The following is a 19083-nucleotide window of genomic DNA, read 5'->3' as shown; positions in this document are numbered from 1 at the left end:
AATCCCTTGAGGTCTTCGGTCCATGCGCGCCACTCTTCCGACCTCCGCATCAGTTTAGTAAGATTTTCGCCAGCAGCTCCGCTTCCTGAAACCAACAGTGGAAAACATCACATTAGATTTAAGATGAAGAAAACTGAAAAATATGTGCATTATAAAAAAAAGGTAGCGAAGACAGAGTCCTCTGTCCTCACCTGATCTTTCAAACGGCTCTCTTCTGTGTCCATCTGCGCCGTCAACGCCAACCGCAGAAACTCTTGGAAAAGCGAGGTCTGCTCAGCCGGGAGGCTGACTTCCACCGCGTTCACACCCTGGTCCTCGGGCGAGCGTAACAAAGGGGTGTCCATCACACTTTTCTTTCCCATGAAATGCCCTGCGAAACCAAAACAACAACAACAAACTAATTTAACCTGCTTAATTTAATTTTGAGTGAAAAATGGAAAGGAAAAAACCCTTTAGAATATTTGTGCGTAAAGGTTTAAAACCCTGATATTACTTATAGGATTTTACTGGAAGGTCAATATTCAAAAGAAATAGTTTCTTACCTGTTGCCCATAGATTGCCTTTTGGAGTCACTTTGAATTTCGGAACTTTACTCCCTCTCTCAGTCAGAGAGATACTGTCTCCTGCGCTCAAAGACATAAAAACGAGATATGTGAAGAAGCCACAGTGGCAAACATTAGTCAGCGTGAGTCCTCTCATTTTAACCCGAACTCCGGATCTGTCCTCCTGAGCGCAATTTTTTTCCAAGTGGCTCTTTGTTGGTGTTGGATCGCTGCAGACTCATCCTGCTTTTATAGGGTCTCCTGGACGGGGTGGGCTCTCCTTATGCGCTGCGTTTACTTTTCATTCACTCGGCTGCGTAAATGAAGATGACATCAGCCAACTCAGTGTGATGCCTGTGCGTAATTTAAGCATCAAACGAAGTTTTAACGTGAAGTATTTTATGAAACAAAAAACAAAGCATCAAAAATGTTTTAGATTGATGAAATAATAACTTTCTCACTTCCACGTGCATTTGAATAAATTTGAATATCGTGAACATTTTAAAAAGTGTATTCATTATTGTTAATTCATTACTCAGTTACTGAATTCAAAAGTAAAACTTATATTCAGTGCCCAGGATCGGATATTATATTCTTCATTTTCATCATTATGGCGCAGCAAATGAAACCCCATTCGGTTTCTCACAAAACTCAAAATTTAACTCCATTTCCAGTCCTTTAAATGTTCCGTTTTGCGTCACGGAGGAACAAAAACGACTGCCCAGATCCCATCATCCCGTACCCATCCAGGGGCCCAGTTTGGCCCTTTTTGCAATAAGCCGCGTGACATTTGGCCAGTCGAGGTTTGCTACTGCGCTCATCATCAGTCCTTCGAGGACAAGAGAACCCGCTGATTCTCACCGCTAATTTAGAGCTGATAAGACAGATGGCCTCTTCGTCACTTCAGGGTGCTAAAGTCGGAGGTATTGTGGAGGAGCAGCAGCTTCTGTCTTGCTCTTTTAACAACCTTTGACATTAACACGCATATTGAGATTTGGTAAATTCTGCAGAGCTGAATGTCAGTCTAATTAGAAGACTGTCTGAACATCACAGCATCACACTGCCCAAGCTCAGAAGTTAAATGAATCAAGGCGCAATACTTGCCTTAAGGTAGTGGCTGTCCAAGTTCAAAGCTGTTGGGCTCCATTAGTGCCAAAAATAACAATTCATCTCCTCCCCTCCATACAAAACCATTGATTTATAACTACTAAAAACAGCTTAGGTTAACAAATAAGACACCAAAACAGTCTGAATTAACACTGAATTTGGAAAGTCTACTTTTTGTTTCAAAGATGAATAATTTATTACTTATAAGGGTGATTTCTAAACATGATCAGAAACAGAGCACTGCAAAACTTCCCCTAAATGTTTTTTTTAAATTATTTTTGTTGCAACCAAAAATTTCACTTATATGTGGTAGATCAACACAAAGAAGGAAAAAATATCAACGTGGACATGTGAAGATTGTCCTACTCTTAAAGTTTAAAGTGTTTTGCAACCTCTAACAGGTAGTATTCCAGGATTGCCCTTTATTCAAAACCATCAATTTTACCATTATCCCTGGTGAGCTTTCCTGTCCCAACTGCAGAAATGCATCCCCACAGCATTATCATGGCACCACTGTGTTTCATGGTAAGGATGATGCTTGACAAAATTGATTTTGAAATTCTTATATTGGTCTATAAAGCACTTCATGATCTTGGGCCCAAAGATGTGTCTGGTAATTACAAACCATTCAGACCGCTCAGGTTTTCCAGGACCAGAACTATGCAGGTTCTGGCAGCATGTACTGTTTTTACTCCTCAATTCTGGAACAAAAATTCTCTAAAACCTCTGATGTGCAGAAACTGTATATCTTCCTTTACATTAGGACTGAAAAAAAAGATTTACAGCTACTTTTGATCAAAGAAACTGATGAACAATTTGAAATATGAAAATCTTTTATACCTTTGCTATCTGTGATTTAACATCCATTTCTTTTGTGTAATGCTGTGATGCTTGCTTTTTAAAAAATTTTTTCCATACACAGGCCACTTCTCTGTACTTCAGCTTGTCTCTAAGGATTGTGGTAGGATGGTGTTGATGGCAACGTAAAAAAAAAAAAAAATTCTCACTGTGCTCCCAACAGTCTCTGGTTCAGAGAGAGAATGATGTAGGAGGTGGACAACAGCTAAGTACTGTATAAATGAACATTTACTCTCCATAAACCTTGACAAATTTACCAAGTAAGCCATTGAATTGTTTTGCTGCCAGAATCTGACAAGTTATCTTTTATACAATTTTGTCACATTTAACAGCTGTTTAACAATATTTATTTAATCATTTATGAAAGATGTTTTTAATGCGAAATCCTACAGATTTTTATATTCATGAGTGACACAATTGTGGAAACTATAACCATACATAATCAATTATAAATTTACCGAAAAGCTTTAAAATGTTTCTTTTTATTCAAGTCTCTCAACAACGACAGACACAAATTTAATTTCCAATATAGGGTTGTAAAAAGGTTGGCTAAACATATTTTCTTACAATTCTACAAACTGAAGTGAATTCTTTTTTTTTTTCCACAATAATGAACTCTTTACATTAATAGAAAATGATCCATTTGTGAAGGGCCAGACAAAATAAGACAGGTTGTGTAATCCAAAGTGAATGCTAAACAGATTTTATATTCAATTTAATATATTTCAACACTTCCATATTTCCAGAAGCAACAAATAAGGAGGCAATTAACAAAAGCTAATTTAAATTTAACTTAAAGAATGCAATTTAACATTCTGAACACCAGATACTAAATTGACTTGAAAGTTAATCCTAGTGAATTCCCTCACAAAAATACTTTTAAAGCTTGGACTTTTGAAAATGTAAACACTATCCACAGTTCTACAAAATGTTTGAACAAATGGTACAAAAAAAGAAAAAATATCAAGTTGGGTTTGACAAAGAAAAGTAAATATATTCTGAAAGGCATGACTGAGGTTTTCTGGACGCAGTTTATCCATCATCTGTGCTGAAGCTTCAGCGCCTCACTCCCGGTGGACCAAGACAAAAAGACCCAGCATGAAGAGAACAGCATACTGTAGGAAACGAACACAGCAACTTCTCAGACACAATGCGTTGTATAATTACAATTAAAACTATAGAAAGAAATTAGCTGTAACTTATTTAAAGGAACAATGAACTTACTTTGAACTTGGGGTAATCGTTCATGAGGATGGTGACAATTCCAATATATGGCACAAACCTGGAAATGACAAAAACGCTGTTAGGCAATCTTACTAGTGTCTTAAACATGGACTGAATTTGTATCACACTCTTCTGGTCATACCAATCACTCCACGGGCTTTTACTCTAGACCAACATTCACCGAATGAAAAACATATTCATAAACCAATACGCAGATCAGAAGGAAACTTTGGGTTAAGTGCCTTGCCCAGGGTCACATCCACATGTAGAAGAAGCTGAAATTAAACCCACAACTTTCTAACTACAAGCTCACCATTCAATTGACTGATCTACAGTCACCCCAACGTGTAAACATCTTAATTTATTTACTGCACTAAGCATTATTTCAAATGGGATGACATAAAACTTTAAATTTGACATTTATCTTTTTAGATTTTCATTCTAGCATAAAACAACTTTTCCTCATGTTATAATCTTTACAAGATGGCTTGGATATAACTTATTAAAAATAAAGAAAGCAATAATGATCATGATATCAGGGCCAATTGGGATAATGGTCTGCCATCTGTGTTTCCATATGAAAATATATACTTGGAACAAAATGTAAGAACATTTTTGTTTGGTGAAATACTCTTTTGTTGCAGCAATGCTTCTTGGTTATAAACCTTACACCATTGGAAAGCTTGTTTACTTCCCCTTGACTTGTGCAACATATGTAAGGAAAATGTATTGGTGGGTTAAACAGCACAAGTCAGTGTGTGTATTGTGCCCACAAAAACATTTACCAAATCCTATGTGTCAATCGCAAACAGTTATTCTTGGAGGGAATGTGATGAATTAGGGCAGTATGTCCCTCACTGGAAGAAAAAAAAAGAAAAAAAAAAAGGTTGTCATAATTGCACAGTCTCAATGGAAAGAAATATTGAGATAAGATTCTAGAAGGAGTGTTAATCCCAAACTCCATCCTGCAAAATGTCAGTGCTCGCCCCACAAAGCATGTTTATCAGAAACTAGTTCCACCATTTGAGGGTGAGGAGGATAGAACGGCTTGCCTGCAGTTCTGGCCTCGGCCCCATTGATCACTTATAGGATCATTTTATGCAATCTGTTTGCACTAGTATGACCAACACAATCACATTGGCTGACTTGAGACAAATGCTGGTTAAGAAATGGGATACCATCTGGTTTGTATTATGCCTAGTGTTGTTTTGCATTTATATCCCTGATGTTGTACAGTAACAAATTACATCCAGACCCACCTCAAGAAGTTCAAACTAATCGCAGATAAAATTCAGGTAAAAGTAAATAAATAAATCATGTAGTGTGACCCCCAGATTAACCCATCTATTTTATAGTGTAGAACATTATGACCATAAGTCTAACTGTTGTGTTTATATACCTAACATAATCAGAATTATAAAAGGTGAGACAGCCCTTCCTTTGACAATATGTAGAAAATAAGCAAGGTAATGAAGGAGATGTTGGATAATTTTTTTTACTGCCATCCATAAAAATTGTTTTTTGAAAGGTTGCTTCTTTGTTTTGTTGGTAATATACCAAAACACAACAAAAGTCACAATGTAAGAAGCACAGATGAAAGGAATGAAAACAAGAACCTATCGCAACAAATATTATCATCAAAATATTTAGCAATATTATCAGTGAAGCAAGACTTTCTCATTTCGTTCATCTCCACTTTGAACACACACTGAGCAGGAATGAACAGAGGGGTGAGTTGACATGGAGCTGCATTACTAGCAAAATACTGTGTTGCACTGTGAACCTTACTTGTTAATGGCCGTGTTATCCTGTATATTTATTTACAATTGCTTCATTCAATCTTATGATAAAGGCTGAAGGACAATCATTTTTCACACTGCTATTGCAGGCTTCTAAACTCTGCTGCAGAGGACAGTTTAGGAGCACACCACCTCTTAACTGAGAGACTCAATTCTGTTTGTTTATAATATATCAACATATTTAAAAGAAAAAGTCTGAAAACAAAATCACCACATTTGTTTTTGCTCAGCACCCACTACACATGACACAATATCACCAATCTGTGTGTCCAGGTGGTTGGCTGCTCAGTCAGCTTAATCTTAACTGCCCAGCCAATAATTTGGGCTGGAATTTTCCATCTTAACTTTGTCTTGAAAGCCTTTATGCAGCCCTGCTTATACCCCTGCCCTAAATGTACACACTTCTAATAAAATGATCAATGGCTCAAGTCTAGCAATCTGTTCTGTCTCTGCTCATTTGGGCATGAAGCATCTATTGTAATGGTTCCTTTTTTTGAACAAGCGATCAAAGTAAAACAAGAAAGAAGGCAGGTCTAAAAAATTTAGTCATTATCAGATTTATAAATTGTTCTATCATAAATCAATAGCTGACAGAATTGGTCATTTTTAAAGAACAAACCTACTGTAAATCACAAGTTATTTTTCTAAAACGACCACTTACCCCCTGGCTCGTCCCACCACATCTTTTTTCTCCAGCCAATGTTGGCCCTGCTTGTACAGCCCTCTATCATCCACTGCATTGTTGTCTCCTTTGGTCAAGAACTTTATGTCTCCATTTTGTCTGTGAACAAAACACCAGCTTAATGTTCATAAAGAGAAACCAAAAATTTTTTTTCTCCACCTCAATTCATTGTTGGTGCGAAATGAGTCATTCTGATTGCAATAAATTGAAAATTCTGGTAAAAGAAAAAGTTATTATACCAAAACATGAATTCATACTTTTCATGGATCTTTAGCACTCTGTGTACTATTGGGATCTCTCTGCCTTCTATTCTGAAGACAACAATCTCTCCAACTCTGATGGGGTCCTCCACTCGATTTGTCAAAAATAACAGGTCCCCTCTGTGAAAAGCCGGCTCCATACTCCCACTGAAATTAAAGAAGATCAAAAAGAAAAAAAAAAACAAAACAAGTTCATTCAAACTTTTTATTTTTAATTACATTTACCACAAAGTAAAGTAAATATCTATACTAGTTAGAATAAAAATATTTTCATGAAAGTATATAGTATTAAGTAAAAAAAATTCCAGCTTTTTTTCTTTTGGTTTGTTTGCTTTTTGATCCAGAATAAATCAAGGAATTGATCTTTTATCTCATTTTATTTTAACTGGCATTATGCATAAAACTACAAGTGTAAATGATACTTTCATTAAGCAATGTTTCTCCAATATTAGCTATGTACACATACAACAGAGAAAAAACCAACTGAGTTATAACTGAGCGGATGTTAGCTTAGTTTTCACACATGAGACAAACTAATTTCTAAAGGTTATCATTCCCCTATGCTGTGATTAGAATATTGCACAGAGAAGTGATATCTCTCCAGCTATGTTAGCATGCATGACTTAGTATGCCTGTATGTGAAATGTAAACATTTATTAGCCCAGGTCATTTTTACATTTGTTCAGGAAAAATAAAAATGTCAAATATAGTCAAAACTAAATGTGCTTCAATATATCTGAAATTATGTGGGTCTTCAATTATGCATTTCCAACGTGCTAGCAAAAGCACAAATTGATATAACACTTGAAAAATAGCAAATTTTAGGTGTTGTTTCCCATACTTATATCGGTGACCAGTCTGTATTCCCACCACATTTATTAAACATCAGATTAGTGTATAACAATGCATCACACCAGACATTACAGTGGTTTTTAAGGTTATGCGACAGTTTATTCTGAACAGACATATCATGCTGACAAAGATGGAAAACAATAAAATGCATTGCCATGCATCAAACTATACAATATGATAGTTGTGATGTTAGTGAAATGTGTTAAACTAAGCAAACGTTATCTTTGTAATGTTCATGTTTGCAAAAATAACCAACAGTGACACCAAATATCACAACAGAGTAGGACATTTCAAATCACAATTCCAATGTGTTTAATATCAGAATAAATAAGAACTATTTGGATGTTTATAATATTTCATGTAGCATATACTTAAACTCTGCTTGCCAATGATATACTTGGACAGTTGGATGGATTGTCATTGTGTTTTCTGCAAACCCGGTATAGATCTTGGTGACCAAGGTCAGGAAAATGTAAGCTAATTGCAATCGATGTTTTCAGCTCAATGTTGAACAATATTGCAATTTCATGTCTTCCTGATATTGTGAAGTCTTACATATTTTATAAGAAAACTTCAAACTAGACATTGCATTGGTGATTGGGTTAAGACAAAATGATACTTGAGAAAATATCTATAGTTGCAGGTGTACGTATTTGTTTGGTATTTTAGCAACATTTTCAAGAGTTGCACAGTAAAAATTACATCTGAAAAAGCAGCAGTGTATCTTTAAAGTGACGTCAAGGCCTTGGTTTTAGATAATCCCATCTAAATTAGATTAAGTAAAAAATAAACATAGCTAAAATGAAACTTGAAATTCTGGGATAAATTACATTCTTCAATTTTGTTGCAACCTGCAAAAGTTGTGCAGGAGAACTAAGTGTCTGGATGAACATGTCAAAATAAAGTGCTTTTTTTATATGGCCACTTAAAGTCAAAATTCTGAGAAAATAAGTTAAATCTCAGAACTCTGACATTAAAATGACAATTCTTTTTTTATTATTATTATTTTTGCACAACACTAATTGTCGTCAGTTTAAATGTTTTTAGTGGTTAAAATAAATTTTAATTAGGTTTTGACAGTTCTTTCATTAGACAAAAAAGGTAAAGTTTGTCATTTCAGAGTGTGATATTTAAAAATAGTGAAAGAATATATTCTTCAGCTTTCAAAGTAAACAGTTAAAATGCAGTTGGTTTAGGTAAGAACTTGAAATCTTGCTGGAAACCACATCGTTGTGGGCCAATTAAAAACATGTTCAATGGATTTGTTTAGTGACTTTTTGATATAATATATGAAGTTGAAAACATTTTCTTACCGATTTCTTTTTTTAGTAAAAAAAACTTCTGGTAAATAAAGCATATTTTTGTGAAACTATAACTTCAGCAAAATAGAAAACAAATGATATTTTGACAGTTTCTGCTTTTGAGGGGATGGTGCAGGCAGAAACACTATCGCATGTCTTACAATTGGTGTATAATAACTGATGATAACATACCTGATCTAAGTTTTGTAATAAGGATGCCCCACCCTTAGAAACAGATGGTTAGGAGTTCAATTTGAAAAGCAGGGAGTGAAATTGTGATGCAGCCTAACTTTGAGCATTGTTAAATAATGATGCTAAATTTACCTGAGAACAACAACAATAGGACTTTCGCTGCCGGTTACAACCATCAGTCCTTTCCAGATCATCAGAGCAGAAGACACAATCATACCAAAGTTCAGCACCTGGTAATACAGCTGGAAGCAAAATATCTCATTCAATGGGCAGAAGAGTCACAAGTGTTAAGCAGACAGTTTTTATATACAATATCGACAATCAAATGACTAAAGCAGTACCAGAAAGACAGTTTAATTTATACGAAATTTGTTAGGAACCTCATCTGGCTACCATATTGACAGTATTTTGTCACAACTAGAGGAAATCGCCCGTTATAGTGTAGTTAAGAGTGTTATTTACTCTCGATGTGCAAATTTGCTTTATGCAACGTTACAAATAAATGATTTAAAACACACATATGCATAAAACAGTTAACTTTGCAGGTGGTTAATAACGGAAACTCAGTCTAGAGCGAAATTATGAAGCGCTGAGCGGCTAGTTGTGGTTAGCTCTTAGGTATGTCATCGTACAAAGAGGCAGACGTTACATGACAGGAAACTAAGGCTGCGATACATACCTGCCGCTTATTCATGCGACGAACGTCGTCTAGGAAGTCTAAAGATAACATTGTTGCTAATACTACACAATAAAAATCGTCTAAATTACATTAATACGCTTAAAGTAGCGAGCATATGGATGCAGGGAGCAACAGCGAAACTTGTATCCTAATCTTCCGGGTCCGCTCACCGGAAGTCCCGCCCACTTGTGATCGCTGTGTCGAGGTGTCGCTTTGGGATACGAGAGTTCAAAACGGAGGGGCTTTTCTAAAAAAAAAGAAAAAAAAGACAGAAGTATCCCTAACAGTTAGGGTATTTATGATTCCTAAAAGCAATTTTCACTATTTATTGTTATGTATACAAACTTGGTATCGTGTTATGCCTGGAGCTATAATGGCAGTTTACATCTCTGTTCCATGTGTGCGAACAGAAAAGGGAGAGAAAGCTTTTAGTATTTCTGCAGTCTGAAGTGAAACTGTCAGAACTTGTTTCACAGAATGCTCTGTATTCCATTTTAAGAAACCAACAACGCAAATCCTTTCAACAGTGTTTTGTTTTTTCTATTTTAAGCTGTTACTTTTTTCAAACCTTAAATTGTTGCTGTAACTACTGCCTATTTTTGTTACTGGTGTCTATTTGTCTTGTTTTATATGACTTGTACTGTTGCCTTTCTTGAAAGATCCTCCTTGTGAAAGATATCTTGATCTCAGTGGGTTTTTATCGGGATAAATAAAGATTTAATCATATATTTAATAAAATAAATAAATTAAAAAATTGTATGTATCTTAAATATTGTGTTAGTATGCTGCTTCTGTGCGTTATGCTTAAAGTGTGGCCTAGTTTTTGAGAACTGTAGAAGTTGAGGGTACATCATTTCCTTCATTCCTTCCTCTCCATTTACAGTACTTTGCAAAAGTGGCCATATCTGTTGATTTTCTTTATATTTATTGCATTACAATCACGAACCTCAATGGCTTTTGCAGGATTTTCTATGCAAGACTAACACCACACAATGTATATTTTTGTAAAGTAGATAATAAATACTTTTTAAAAAATTACAAATAAAACAGGTTCAAATGTATCCAGCAACTTTTACTGTGATAGCTTAAAAAATCCAATGAAACCAACTGTGATAAATAGAAACCGAATTATCAATAAAGATTTCACCTGTGTGTTTAAGTTAATATCTGCATCAATACAGCTGACCTGATGGTTCTCAGTGGTTTGTGAACTAAAGAAGCAGAATCATGAAGACTAAGAAGCATAGCACAAAGGTCAGTGATAAAATCAAAGGTCAGGTTAGTTAATATGAAACTCTACACATATCACTTGTTTACTCCAACATCTCAAATTTAAAACAGTGTGGCACAACTGCAGACCTATCAAAACATGGCAGAACTGGCAGGCAGATTAAAAAGTAGGAAGTTAATCAGAAACACAGCCATGAACATTCTGGAGAAGCTGAAGAGTTCAACAGCAAAAAAAATTATTGTTTGCATTTCATCACAAAAGGAGATGAGACAAAAATGGAACACGTCCCAATCAAATCAGTGGTTTTCTACCAGGGCTTTACAGAACGTGATCACTTGCTGAGGGGATAATTCAGCCATTGGATTCATGTGTGTTGAAGTGGGATGAATCTAAAAGTTGCAGCTAAGTGGCACTTACAGACTGGTCTTGGAGAAAACTGACACTTCTCATTGTTGTGAACACACTACTTCCAATGGTGACACGTGGTGATAACAGTTTCATGATGTGGGGATTTTTTTCATTAGCAGGGAAGTTAATGGGAAGATGGAGATAATTTAACCATGCATATTCCTGAAAGAAAACTACTGCTGCAAAAGATGTTTAATTGGGGGGAAGGTTCACCTCAACAAGACAGACCAAGCTATAGAAATATTCATAACAAAGTATGTACACGTGTTATAATAACACCAGTCCAGTCTAATTGAAAATCTATGACAAGACTTGATGAATGCTGATTACGAACAGGATAAAATGTAGGGATTAAAACAACAAGATAGCAAACTTTGTATCATGTTAGTTTATTGTTGTTGTTTTTTTCTTACCTGGACTTTTGCAAAATGCTTAAAATCATAGGAATCTTAATATATGTAAACATCTGATTACAAAGAAAGTGATACCAAAAATCTAAAAAAAAAATTTATATATTTTTGCTATTTTTACATTTAGTAAAGAGAAATATTTTTGGTAATCTTAACAAACCTAAAATATGAAAAGCTTACTTTCATTTCAGACAACAAGAAAAAAAGTTTGCTGTCCTTTTTGTTCATAGCGATTTGTGTTTGATGGTGAGCTGACAAGGCAGACATGCCCTCCAGAAACCAAATGTGTTGTTAGCTTTTCCTCTGATTCCACCAAATTTCAGTTTTATTAAAAGCAAACACTAACATGGTCCTCAGTTCCCTCTGTGTGTTTTGTACAAAGAAGCAAAGACAAAGGGCTGCAGCATGAGTAGTGAATTTATTTGATGTTTTATAGTGCAATATTTTCCACTTAAGGAGAGTGCTGCCTTTTCATTCTGGTTACCTCTAATGACTTAATGCAGCATATTATCTAGTGTTCAGTTTTCCCCATCCACAAGTGCATGACCATCCTGTGGCACGGTGAACTAAGACCTGAGTGTTTAATGAGCTAAATGTCCTTAATGTGACACAAAATGAAAGGTGAATCCCCTACAATACATTGTACCACAATGGCAAAGCAAAGGGACACAGAATAATGAAGCAGAAAAGTATGCTCTGACTGATCATTTCTGTCTATTTTATTTTCTATTTACCATGTCATACCACCTTTATTTATAAAGCTCTTAAGCTCACAAAGTGCTGTACATAATCAAAAGACAAAAATGTAAGATTGGCTTCATTTCTTGCTAAAGTATAATATTGATAGCCATTTTTGTTAAGCCACCTTTTATTTACTAATATATTAAATTTCAGTTAGTGAAGCTTGGCCCATACCAGTGGCTTTCTGACTTGAACAATTCTAATCAGACCTTTTTTCATTTCGTGATGAGTTGAACTCAGCTAGAAAGTAAAGTGAAACAAACATACAAAAAAACAACAACTAACAATTCAAACTCACCAAAGAATGCTTTGGCTTTAGAGTTGACTTTCTGAAACTAATTCTGTAGCTATAATTTTGCCCCAGATTTGCTCATTGTTCAGTGTCCTTGACAGCTCTGCTCTGTCAAGGGGAACAGAGAAAAACTCTTACATTACCAAATAAAAGAATTCACAAGTTTAAAATCTTAAGTGTTTTTTTTCCACAAAGAGCAGATAAAAAGGGCCCCCCCTGGTTGTTCTCAGTTCTGAAGCTAGCTTGAAATACTTTTAGGGCTGACCACTTATTCCTTCCTGTATGAAAGTAAAACCCAATTCAAGTGATTCTTAGAGTAATTTATGAATGTCATAACCCAACAAAACCCAACAAACACTGCGTAAATTAATAATTTATGACATATAGTCACTTTCAAACGGATGTCAAGTTTACTCTCCAAATAAGTAGAGTAACACACGTGACTTTAATTTTCATTATAAGCCTTATTGACACCTTTCTTATCCAACACTGTAAAACCACACAAGAAACATTGGGTGTAATTTATTACCTCCTCGCTTTATGGCAGATTAGATCCAATATTCTAGAGAGGAAGCCTGTGGGACAGAATAAGTGAAACCATGATTGATTGCCACAACTCAGTAACCTATCAACTGCTGTTTGCTTTATTGCTGATGATTAGTGACACATATGTCACATTTGTCTGAAGCATTACTAGAGTTTTTGAAAGGTATTTCCATGACCTTTTCCTTTCAAAGGGCTTTGTTGTTGCAAGATGTACTGATTTTGCTTCTTTGGCTTCATTCAAACATGTTTTCTTGTATATCAGTACAGACATGAATGACATAATAAAAATGAGCTTTTAATTATTTTAAAAAGTAATTCAAAAGTTATGTACTCTTCGTTACCTAATGTTTGCAACTTTAGACATAACAATATAATTAATCATCCCTTGTAGAAATTTGAATTGCTTTACAACGTTTTTATCCATCTACAGCAGCATTTTAGGTGACAGAACACTGCTTTAGGTCTTTGTTCTGTTTTTTTTTTCTAGTTTCTACTGGAAACTATGAACATGCAGTCTTGCAACTAAACTTCTAAGTTTGATGCAATGAGTGGAAACTCATTGAACTGTGTGGAAACCATAGAGTCGGAAAAAGCAGCAGCTGCTAAGTTTACTTAAACCGCAAGGTTCAGTTAGTCATTAACCTGTCTTTGGTTGAGTGTGAGTGTGCTTATTTTTTTTACTCAATCATCTTTTGAAGCTTAGAAAGTCTCCCACACCCATCTCTATGAAACAACCTCTCTTACTGTTTTATATAAGATGTTCTTAACAACTTCAATATCAAGTCTTACAAATGACAATGTTAAACATACTTTTTCTGAAATTCTAAAATATATACATATATATATATCTATCTATCTATCTATCTATATATATATATATATATATATATATATATATATATATATATATATATATATATATATATATATATATATATATATATATATATATATACATGAGGCTTGTTATATATATGTATATATATATATATGCAATGATTACATTGTTTAATTAATGGTGAAAGATATGAGAATAGCTTACTTATTGAATTATGTAGCAGTAGGATTTAAAACAGTGCTAGTTCACACAGTGTCTTAAAACAGTGAGCATCTAAAGCTGTCAAAATGCATGACAGCTTTAGATGCATTTTCTTTCTTTGTTGAAATCTGTAAAGATTGTATTCTGGATGTTGGAAAAATTAAATGAAAGAAAAATGCACAAAAGCCCAATCAGATTTTGATCAGTAACAGCTTTCTTTTATTGTATGACAATAATCCCAAACACATGAAAACACAGCAGCACCGTCATTGGTCCCTGGTGTGCAATCATTTTGACAGTGATAAGAACAAGATGGAGCCTTATTGCAAATAAGAACTTTCAAATGTAATTTGAGATACATACAGAACTATTTCACAAGCTCGCTTAAAGAAATCAGCAGTATGAATTCTGTTGAGTATATCATTTAATTTGAAACGTTTATTTGTCAAGCATTGTAAAATTGATTGTCTGTCTTTGCAATTAACTGCTGTGTTTTTATCAACTTTTGCATCACATTGAAGAATTTAGAATGTGTTCTGATGGGGCTTGTTTGTCAGACTAAAAATACAAATTGAAAAACAAACTTAACATAGATACTAAGCATATTTCAATCTGTCCTATATTTCTATGATCACAATGTTTTTGGACTCAGTCTGATGTAATATTCCAATCTTGTAAGAAATTAAATGTGCTTTTATTGGTTGTATGGGGAAAATATCTTACAAATAAAGGCTTGACATAATCTCTTCTGTATGTGTTTCACTTTGTGAACTGAGTTAGTGAAACAAATGGACTTTTAATAACATTCTAATTATTGAATATGTCTACCTATTTAAAAAGTAAAACAGCAAAGCATAAACAAATAGAAGCCTTTTATCACTTATTGAGGATAATGTTGTAAAAAAACTCCGAATAAAAAAGTTGTGACGTTGTACTTGTTGTATCTTATGCATTCACAATAAGATATGCCCTCCATGGAGTGCCTGCTGTCAAACCAAGGAGCTAGCATTTTTGATTGTTGCAGTATATTGCTTAACATCGATGATTCAGCGTGGTATCATCACCTTTTTCCTCATGAAAACACAGCATACAGATTGTATTCAGATTGAGCCTTTATATTTGGCTGTGGCAGAAAAAAATTATGAAGATCTGTATCAGAAAGTCATTATTTCCTAGTCAGCAAAAGCTTTCCATGATACGGCACGCTAATATGGCACTGACGGTCAACTAGTGATGGCCCGAGACCAGTGGCAGCTTGCGACTTTTGGAACAGTGGAGATAATTTTTTTTTCAAATGCCAGCTAGTCTGTGGCATTTAGGAACCCATAATCCTTTTCATATAATCTCCCTAAATGGTCACAACCGCACTGGCCTGCTGATTGTAATTAAGGTCACTTAGTCACAACAACGAGAGGTCACAATCACCGCTAGCCTTTCATGTGTTTCTGTTTTTATGCTTTTCCGACTTGATATATTTGGATCTTATAGATTTTATGGTTTTGATAGTAAAAGTAACAATTTACTGTTAAAACAGACCATCCATCCTCTCCTTTAAGTGCTTTTATTATCCATCGCGACATCTACAAGAAACCTTCTGAGCATGGTTAAACATGCTGCGTCACAATGGGACAGAATCTGAGTTGGAATCCAATAAAATGTGTTTAATGTGATAATAACTTGCATGCTGAGTACAAGATAATCCCGCAAACTCAACATTATTATTAGTCTTGTTGAATGTAATAAGAATTCATTTGGCCTGGATGTGCTTGTCAGATTCCTGCCATTGAGGACTAACAATTCTTTCATTTTCCTCGTCTTATCGTGAGCATTAATGCTGAGATCACCCTGCTGGATCTCTTTAATCTATTTAGTCGTCGTTACTCATGAGGAGCTGTGACTGTGCATCTTTTCCCAGTAATTTCTCTGCTTTCCTCATAATCTTGATTTTTTATGTCTTGCAAGAAACATCTGGAATAAGGTATTTCATTTGTGATGTTGCTCCTCAAGCTATGAAAATTTTGAAACGTTCTTCTCAGTTTATTTCCAAGGTGAACTCTGAGCCTCGGCGTGAGGGATTAATCACATCTCATGGAAGTTTGCTTTTAAGTGTCCACTTTACTTGTCTTGTCCCCTCAACAGCAGAGTCATTGACCTAACAGTAGGTGGCAGAATTGTTGTGTCAGGATATGATAGTGCTGTTGCCACACCTCAAAACATTTTCTTTAATGCCCTAAACAGGTATTCAATTTAATTATCTCAAGTTTGAAATAAAAAATCTCAAAAACACAGCTAGTTTAGCCTTTTCTTCTTTTCTGACCCTGAAGCTGCTATGCTATTGTTTGTTTGTTTCAAAACACTTATTATATCATCTACTGTTAGCTCATTTGTGATGGCAAACTGTTTATTTAAAGAGGAGTTCAACAGCTGGTAACACCAACCATTAATAAATCATTAATAAATATAATTAAATGCTGTGGAAGTCAGTTAAAGATCTACACAGTTTTTTCTTATGTTGTGTATATGACCTCACTGTAAAATCCTTATTTTACTTTCAATATTAATGCTTATTTTTGTGCTTTCACTTTGCTGCTGATATGGTTAAGTTTACCAAATGTAGGTAAAGGATTAGTCTATTCAATTCTATTTATAAAAGCCTGAACTTTAGCGTGTAAACAAACAAACAAACAAAACTTAAGTTAGAACCCTAAGTACTTTAGTAATTAAGTAAATTAAATATAGGTCATGCTAGTAAAAATGTTGTAGGTCTGAAATCTAAACAAGAATAGTAATAAACAGTTTTGAATTTAAATGAAGTGAAGTAACAACACTTCAGCTTCAAACAGGTAGAGTGAGTCTCTTAAAAGTGAAAATGTGTCTCAGTGGGATTCACATGAATAAATAAGTATCAGGGAAAAACTAGACATTTTGTCTTATTTCTAAGGTTTTATTAGTTTTAATGTTGGCCTTGTAAATCTTCTGTGCATTTTACTAATACGAAAAGTTACAGCTACGTAGAAAGATTGCATGTCGCTTCATTACGCACTTTGGTGAAATGCATATTCTGAAGCTCACTCAATTTTCTCGCCAGAAATCTTTCAGCTACGTAGAAAGATTGCATGTCACTTCATTACGCACTTTGGTGAAATGCATATTCTGAAGCTCACTCAATTTCTCGCCAGGCTGAATATAAAACAAGCTGACTACTATTTTTGTACTAGCATGTTTTTCATATTACCAAAAACATGGTAATATGAAAAGAGGTGTTGCTATAAGATGAAAGATAGAGCATATGTGTAACACTGATAACAACTACTTTGCACCTAAATAATGTGATTTCCCTCATGTGTAGAAATCCACCGATCTACTGGCATGACTCTACAAGCCCATCTTTGCATAAATTTTACTTCCCAGCACCAGTGCTGTGTGTGCGTGTGTGTGGCCACCAGTTACATAAGCGATGACTCACTAATGACTGAAAATCACATATAATTAACATGATAAAGTTCATGTCACCCTTAAAATACAATGTACATGCAAGACAATTCATTCTCTAATATTTGTGAAGGTATTTGATTTGGCCCTTTGTGTTACTAAACCCTATAAAGCTCTTTATTCTACTAATCCTTTATTTGCTCAAATCACAGGGACTAGTTCACAACAATGAAAGTTGTTTTCACACCGAAATTTGTACATTTTAATTTTCGTCTTATATTGTTTAGTAGCAGTAAATCTGCAAAAGTGTCCTTTATTTGTGAGCTGTTTTGAAGAGAAATGTCATAGATGACTGAGGTAAATTAGTTGTAAATTATTCCATAGTGAGAATAGAATAGTGGACTAGCTAATCATTCTATTTTTATATGCCCAAACTAAAGTTAAAACTTTAGAAACACTTAGATGAAATAGTTGGGGGAAGTATTAACTGAATAAAATGACCATGTTTACCATATGCCAAAAAAAAAAGACTTTCCTCAGATAAGAGGTGTTACATTTGGACATGTTTTTACTGCTAGGCTATTTCTGATCAAGAGTGAGAACCAATGTCAGATATGTATGTGTGAGATAGTTTTTGTTTCTTGGAATGCAAAAAATCTTGGCCACCTCTCCAAAATAACTTCTCACAAAGCCAAAATGCTGCAGCAACAGTTTTAATGAGAATTAGCAAGAGAGACAGACTTCTCCAAATTAACTCTACCTCTTAACGTCAGAAAAAAATGTACATATCTCACATAAAACTATTTTTCAATTTTGAAGACTGACATATTCTGTTTTTTTCTAATGTGTCCTTACCTAACAGGTTTACTTGGTGATTGTACGGAGTACATCTGAGTGGTGACTATCTTATCAACAGTGACTTTTCCTATGATAATCTGTTCCTGTTTTAGTAGATGTCCTTCCACACCAAGAACTATGGCACAATTAAGGAAAAAGATTAGGGTAACAAAGATTGCCTATCTAAAATATGAAAAATGAATTCAGATTAATAAAACCGAGCTTATTTATGTAGAACCAAATCAAAATAAATCTTGTCTCAAGGCCTTATGAAAAAAAGTTAAATTAATCGCATCATTAAGACTGATTCAAAGTCACTCACATGGATTCCAATTTTATCCTCGTTAGCAAACAATGCAGTCAAGTTTAGCTGGGTAGTTGCATTTATTTCCCAGATGCTACCCAACCTGTGCATTCACTAAATGAGCTTCTTAAACTTAATGATAAACTGATGGTGACAAAGTCAAACTGAACTGAGTTTACCAGAACTCAGCATGACTTGAATACTCTGATAAATTTGTCTGTTGCATACTATTCACAGCTAACTTTGCGTACTGCTAATTTATAAAGAAATCCATAAAATTATAACAGAAGTCATCAAAATGTAGAAATGTATATGTAATGTATTTTTTTAAACAATCTCTAAGCAAA

General features: G+C 34.6%; 2 protein-coding genes across 2 annotated transcripts; both read right to left on the bottom strand.

Annotated features, from left to right (window-relative positions):
* Positions 1 to 799, bottom strand: nmbb (neuromedin Bb). The gene is made up of 3 exons (XM_032561274.1): positions 543 to 799; positions 192 to 370; positions 1 to 85 (listed from the first exon to the last, which is right to left on the bottom strand). The coding sequence occupies exons 1-3, from the start codon at positions 697 to 699 to the stop codon at positions 50 to 52; spliced, it is 372 nt and encodes a 123-aa protein (XP_032417165.1). The 5' UTR covers positions 700 to 799; the 3' UTR covers positions 1 to 49.
* Positions 800 to 2969: 2170 nt separating this feature from the next.
* Positions 2970 to 9713, bottom strand: sec11a (SEC11 homolog A, signal peptidase complex subunit). The gene is made up of 6 exons (XM_032561273.1): positions 9497 to 9713; positions 8950 to 9059; positions 6470 to 6619; positions 6192 to 6311; positions 3732 to 3789; positions 2970 to 3622 (listed from the first exon to the last, which is right to left on the bottom strand). The coding sequence occupies exons 1-6, from the start codon at positions 9545 to 9547 to the stop codon at positions 3572 to 3574; spliced, it is 540 nt and encodes a 179-aa protein (XP_032417164.1). The 5' UTR covers positions 9548 to 9713; the 3' UTR covers positions 2970 to 3571.
* Positions 9714 to 19083: the final 9370 nt, after the last annotated feature.

The sequence above is a fragment of the Xiphophorus hellerii genome, chromosome 4 (assembly GCF_003331165.1).
Source record: "Xiphophorus hellerii strain 12219 chromosome 4, Xiphophorus_hellerii-4.1, whole genome shotgun sequence".
Lineage (NCBI taxonomy): Eukaryota > Metazoa > Chordata > Actinopteri > Cyprinodontiformes > Poeciliidae > Xiphophorus > Xiphophorus hellerii.
The sequence above is the reverse complement of the archived record's forward strand: the minus strand, read 5'-3'. Positions and strand labels throughout refer to the sequence as shown.

What these genes read in the sequence shown, in the direction of transcription:
- nmbb (XM_032561274.1), bottom strand. Translation starts at nt 699, where the DNA reads ATGAGAGGACTCACGCTGACTAATGTTTGCCACTGTGGCTTCTTCACA. An exon ending in AGGCAATCTATGGGCAACAG is followed by an intron (nt 371 to 542) that starts GTAAGAAACTAT and finishes TTGGTTTCGCAG; the next exon opens with GGCATTTCATGGGAAAGAAA. An exon ending in AGAGCCGTTTGAAAGATCAG is followed by an intron (nt 86 to 191) that starts GTGAGGACAGAG and finishes TGTTGGTTTCAG; the next exon opens with GAAGCGGAGCTGCTGGCGAA.
- sec11a (XM_032561273.1), bottom strand. Translation starts at nt 9,547, where the DNA reads ATGTTATCTTTAGACTTCCTAGACGACGTTCGTCGCATGAATAAGCGG. An exon ending in GTCGCATGAATAAGCGGCAG is followed by an intron (nt 9,060 to 9,496) that starts GTATGTATCGCA and finishes TTTTGCTTCCAG; the next exon opens with CTGTATTACCAGGTGCTGAA. An exon ending in GTGGTGGGACGAGCCAGGGG is followed by an intron (nt 3,790 to 6,191) that starts GTAAGTGGTCGT and finishes TGTCATTTCCAG; the next exon opens with GTTTGTGCCATATATTGGAA.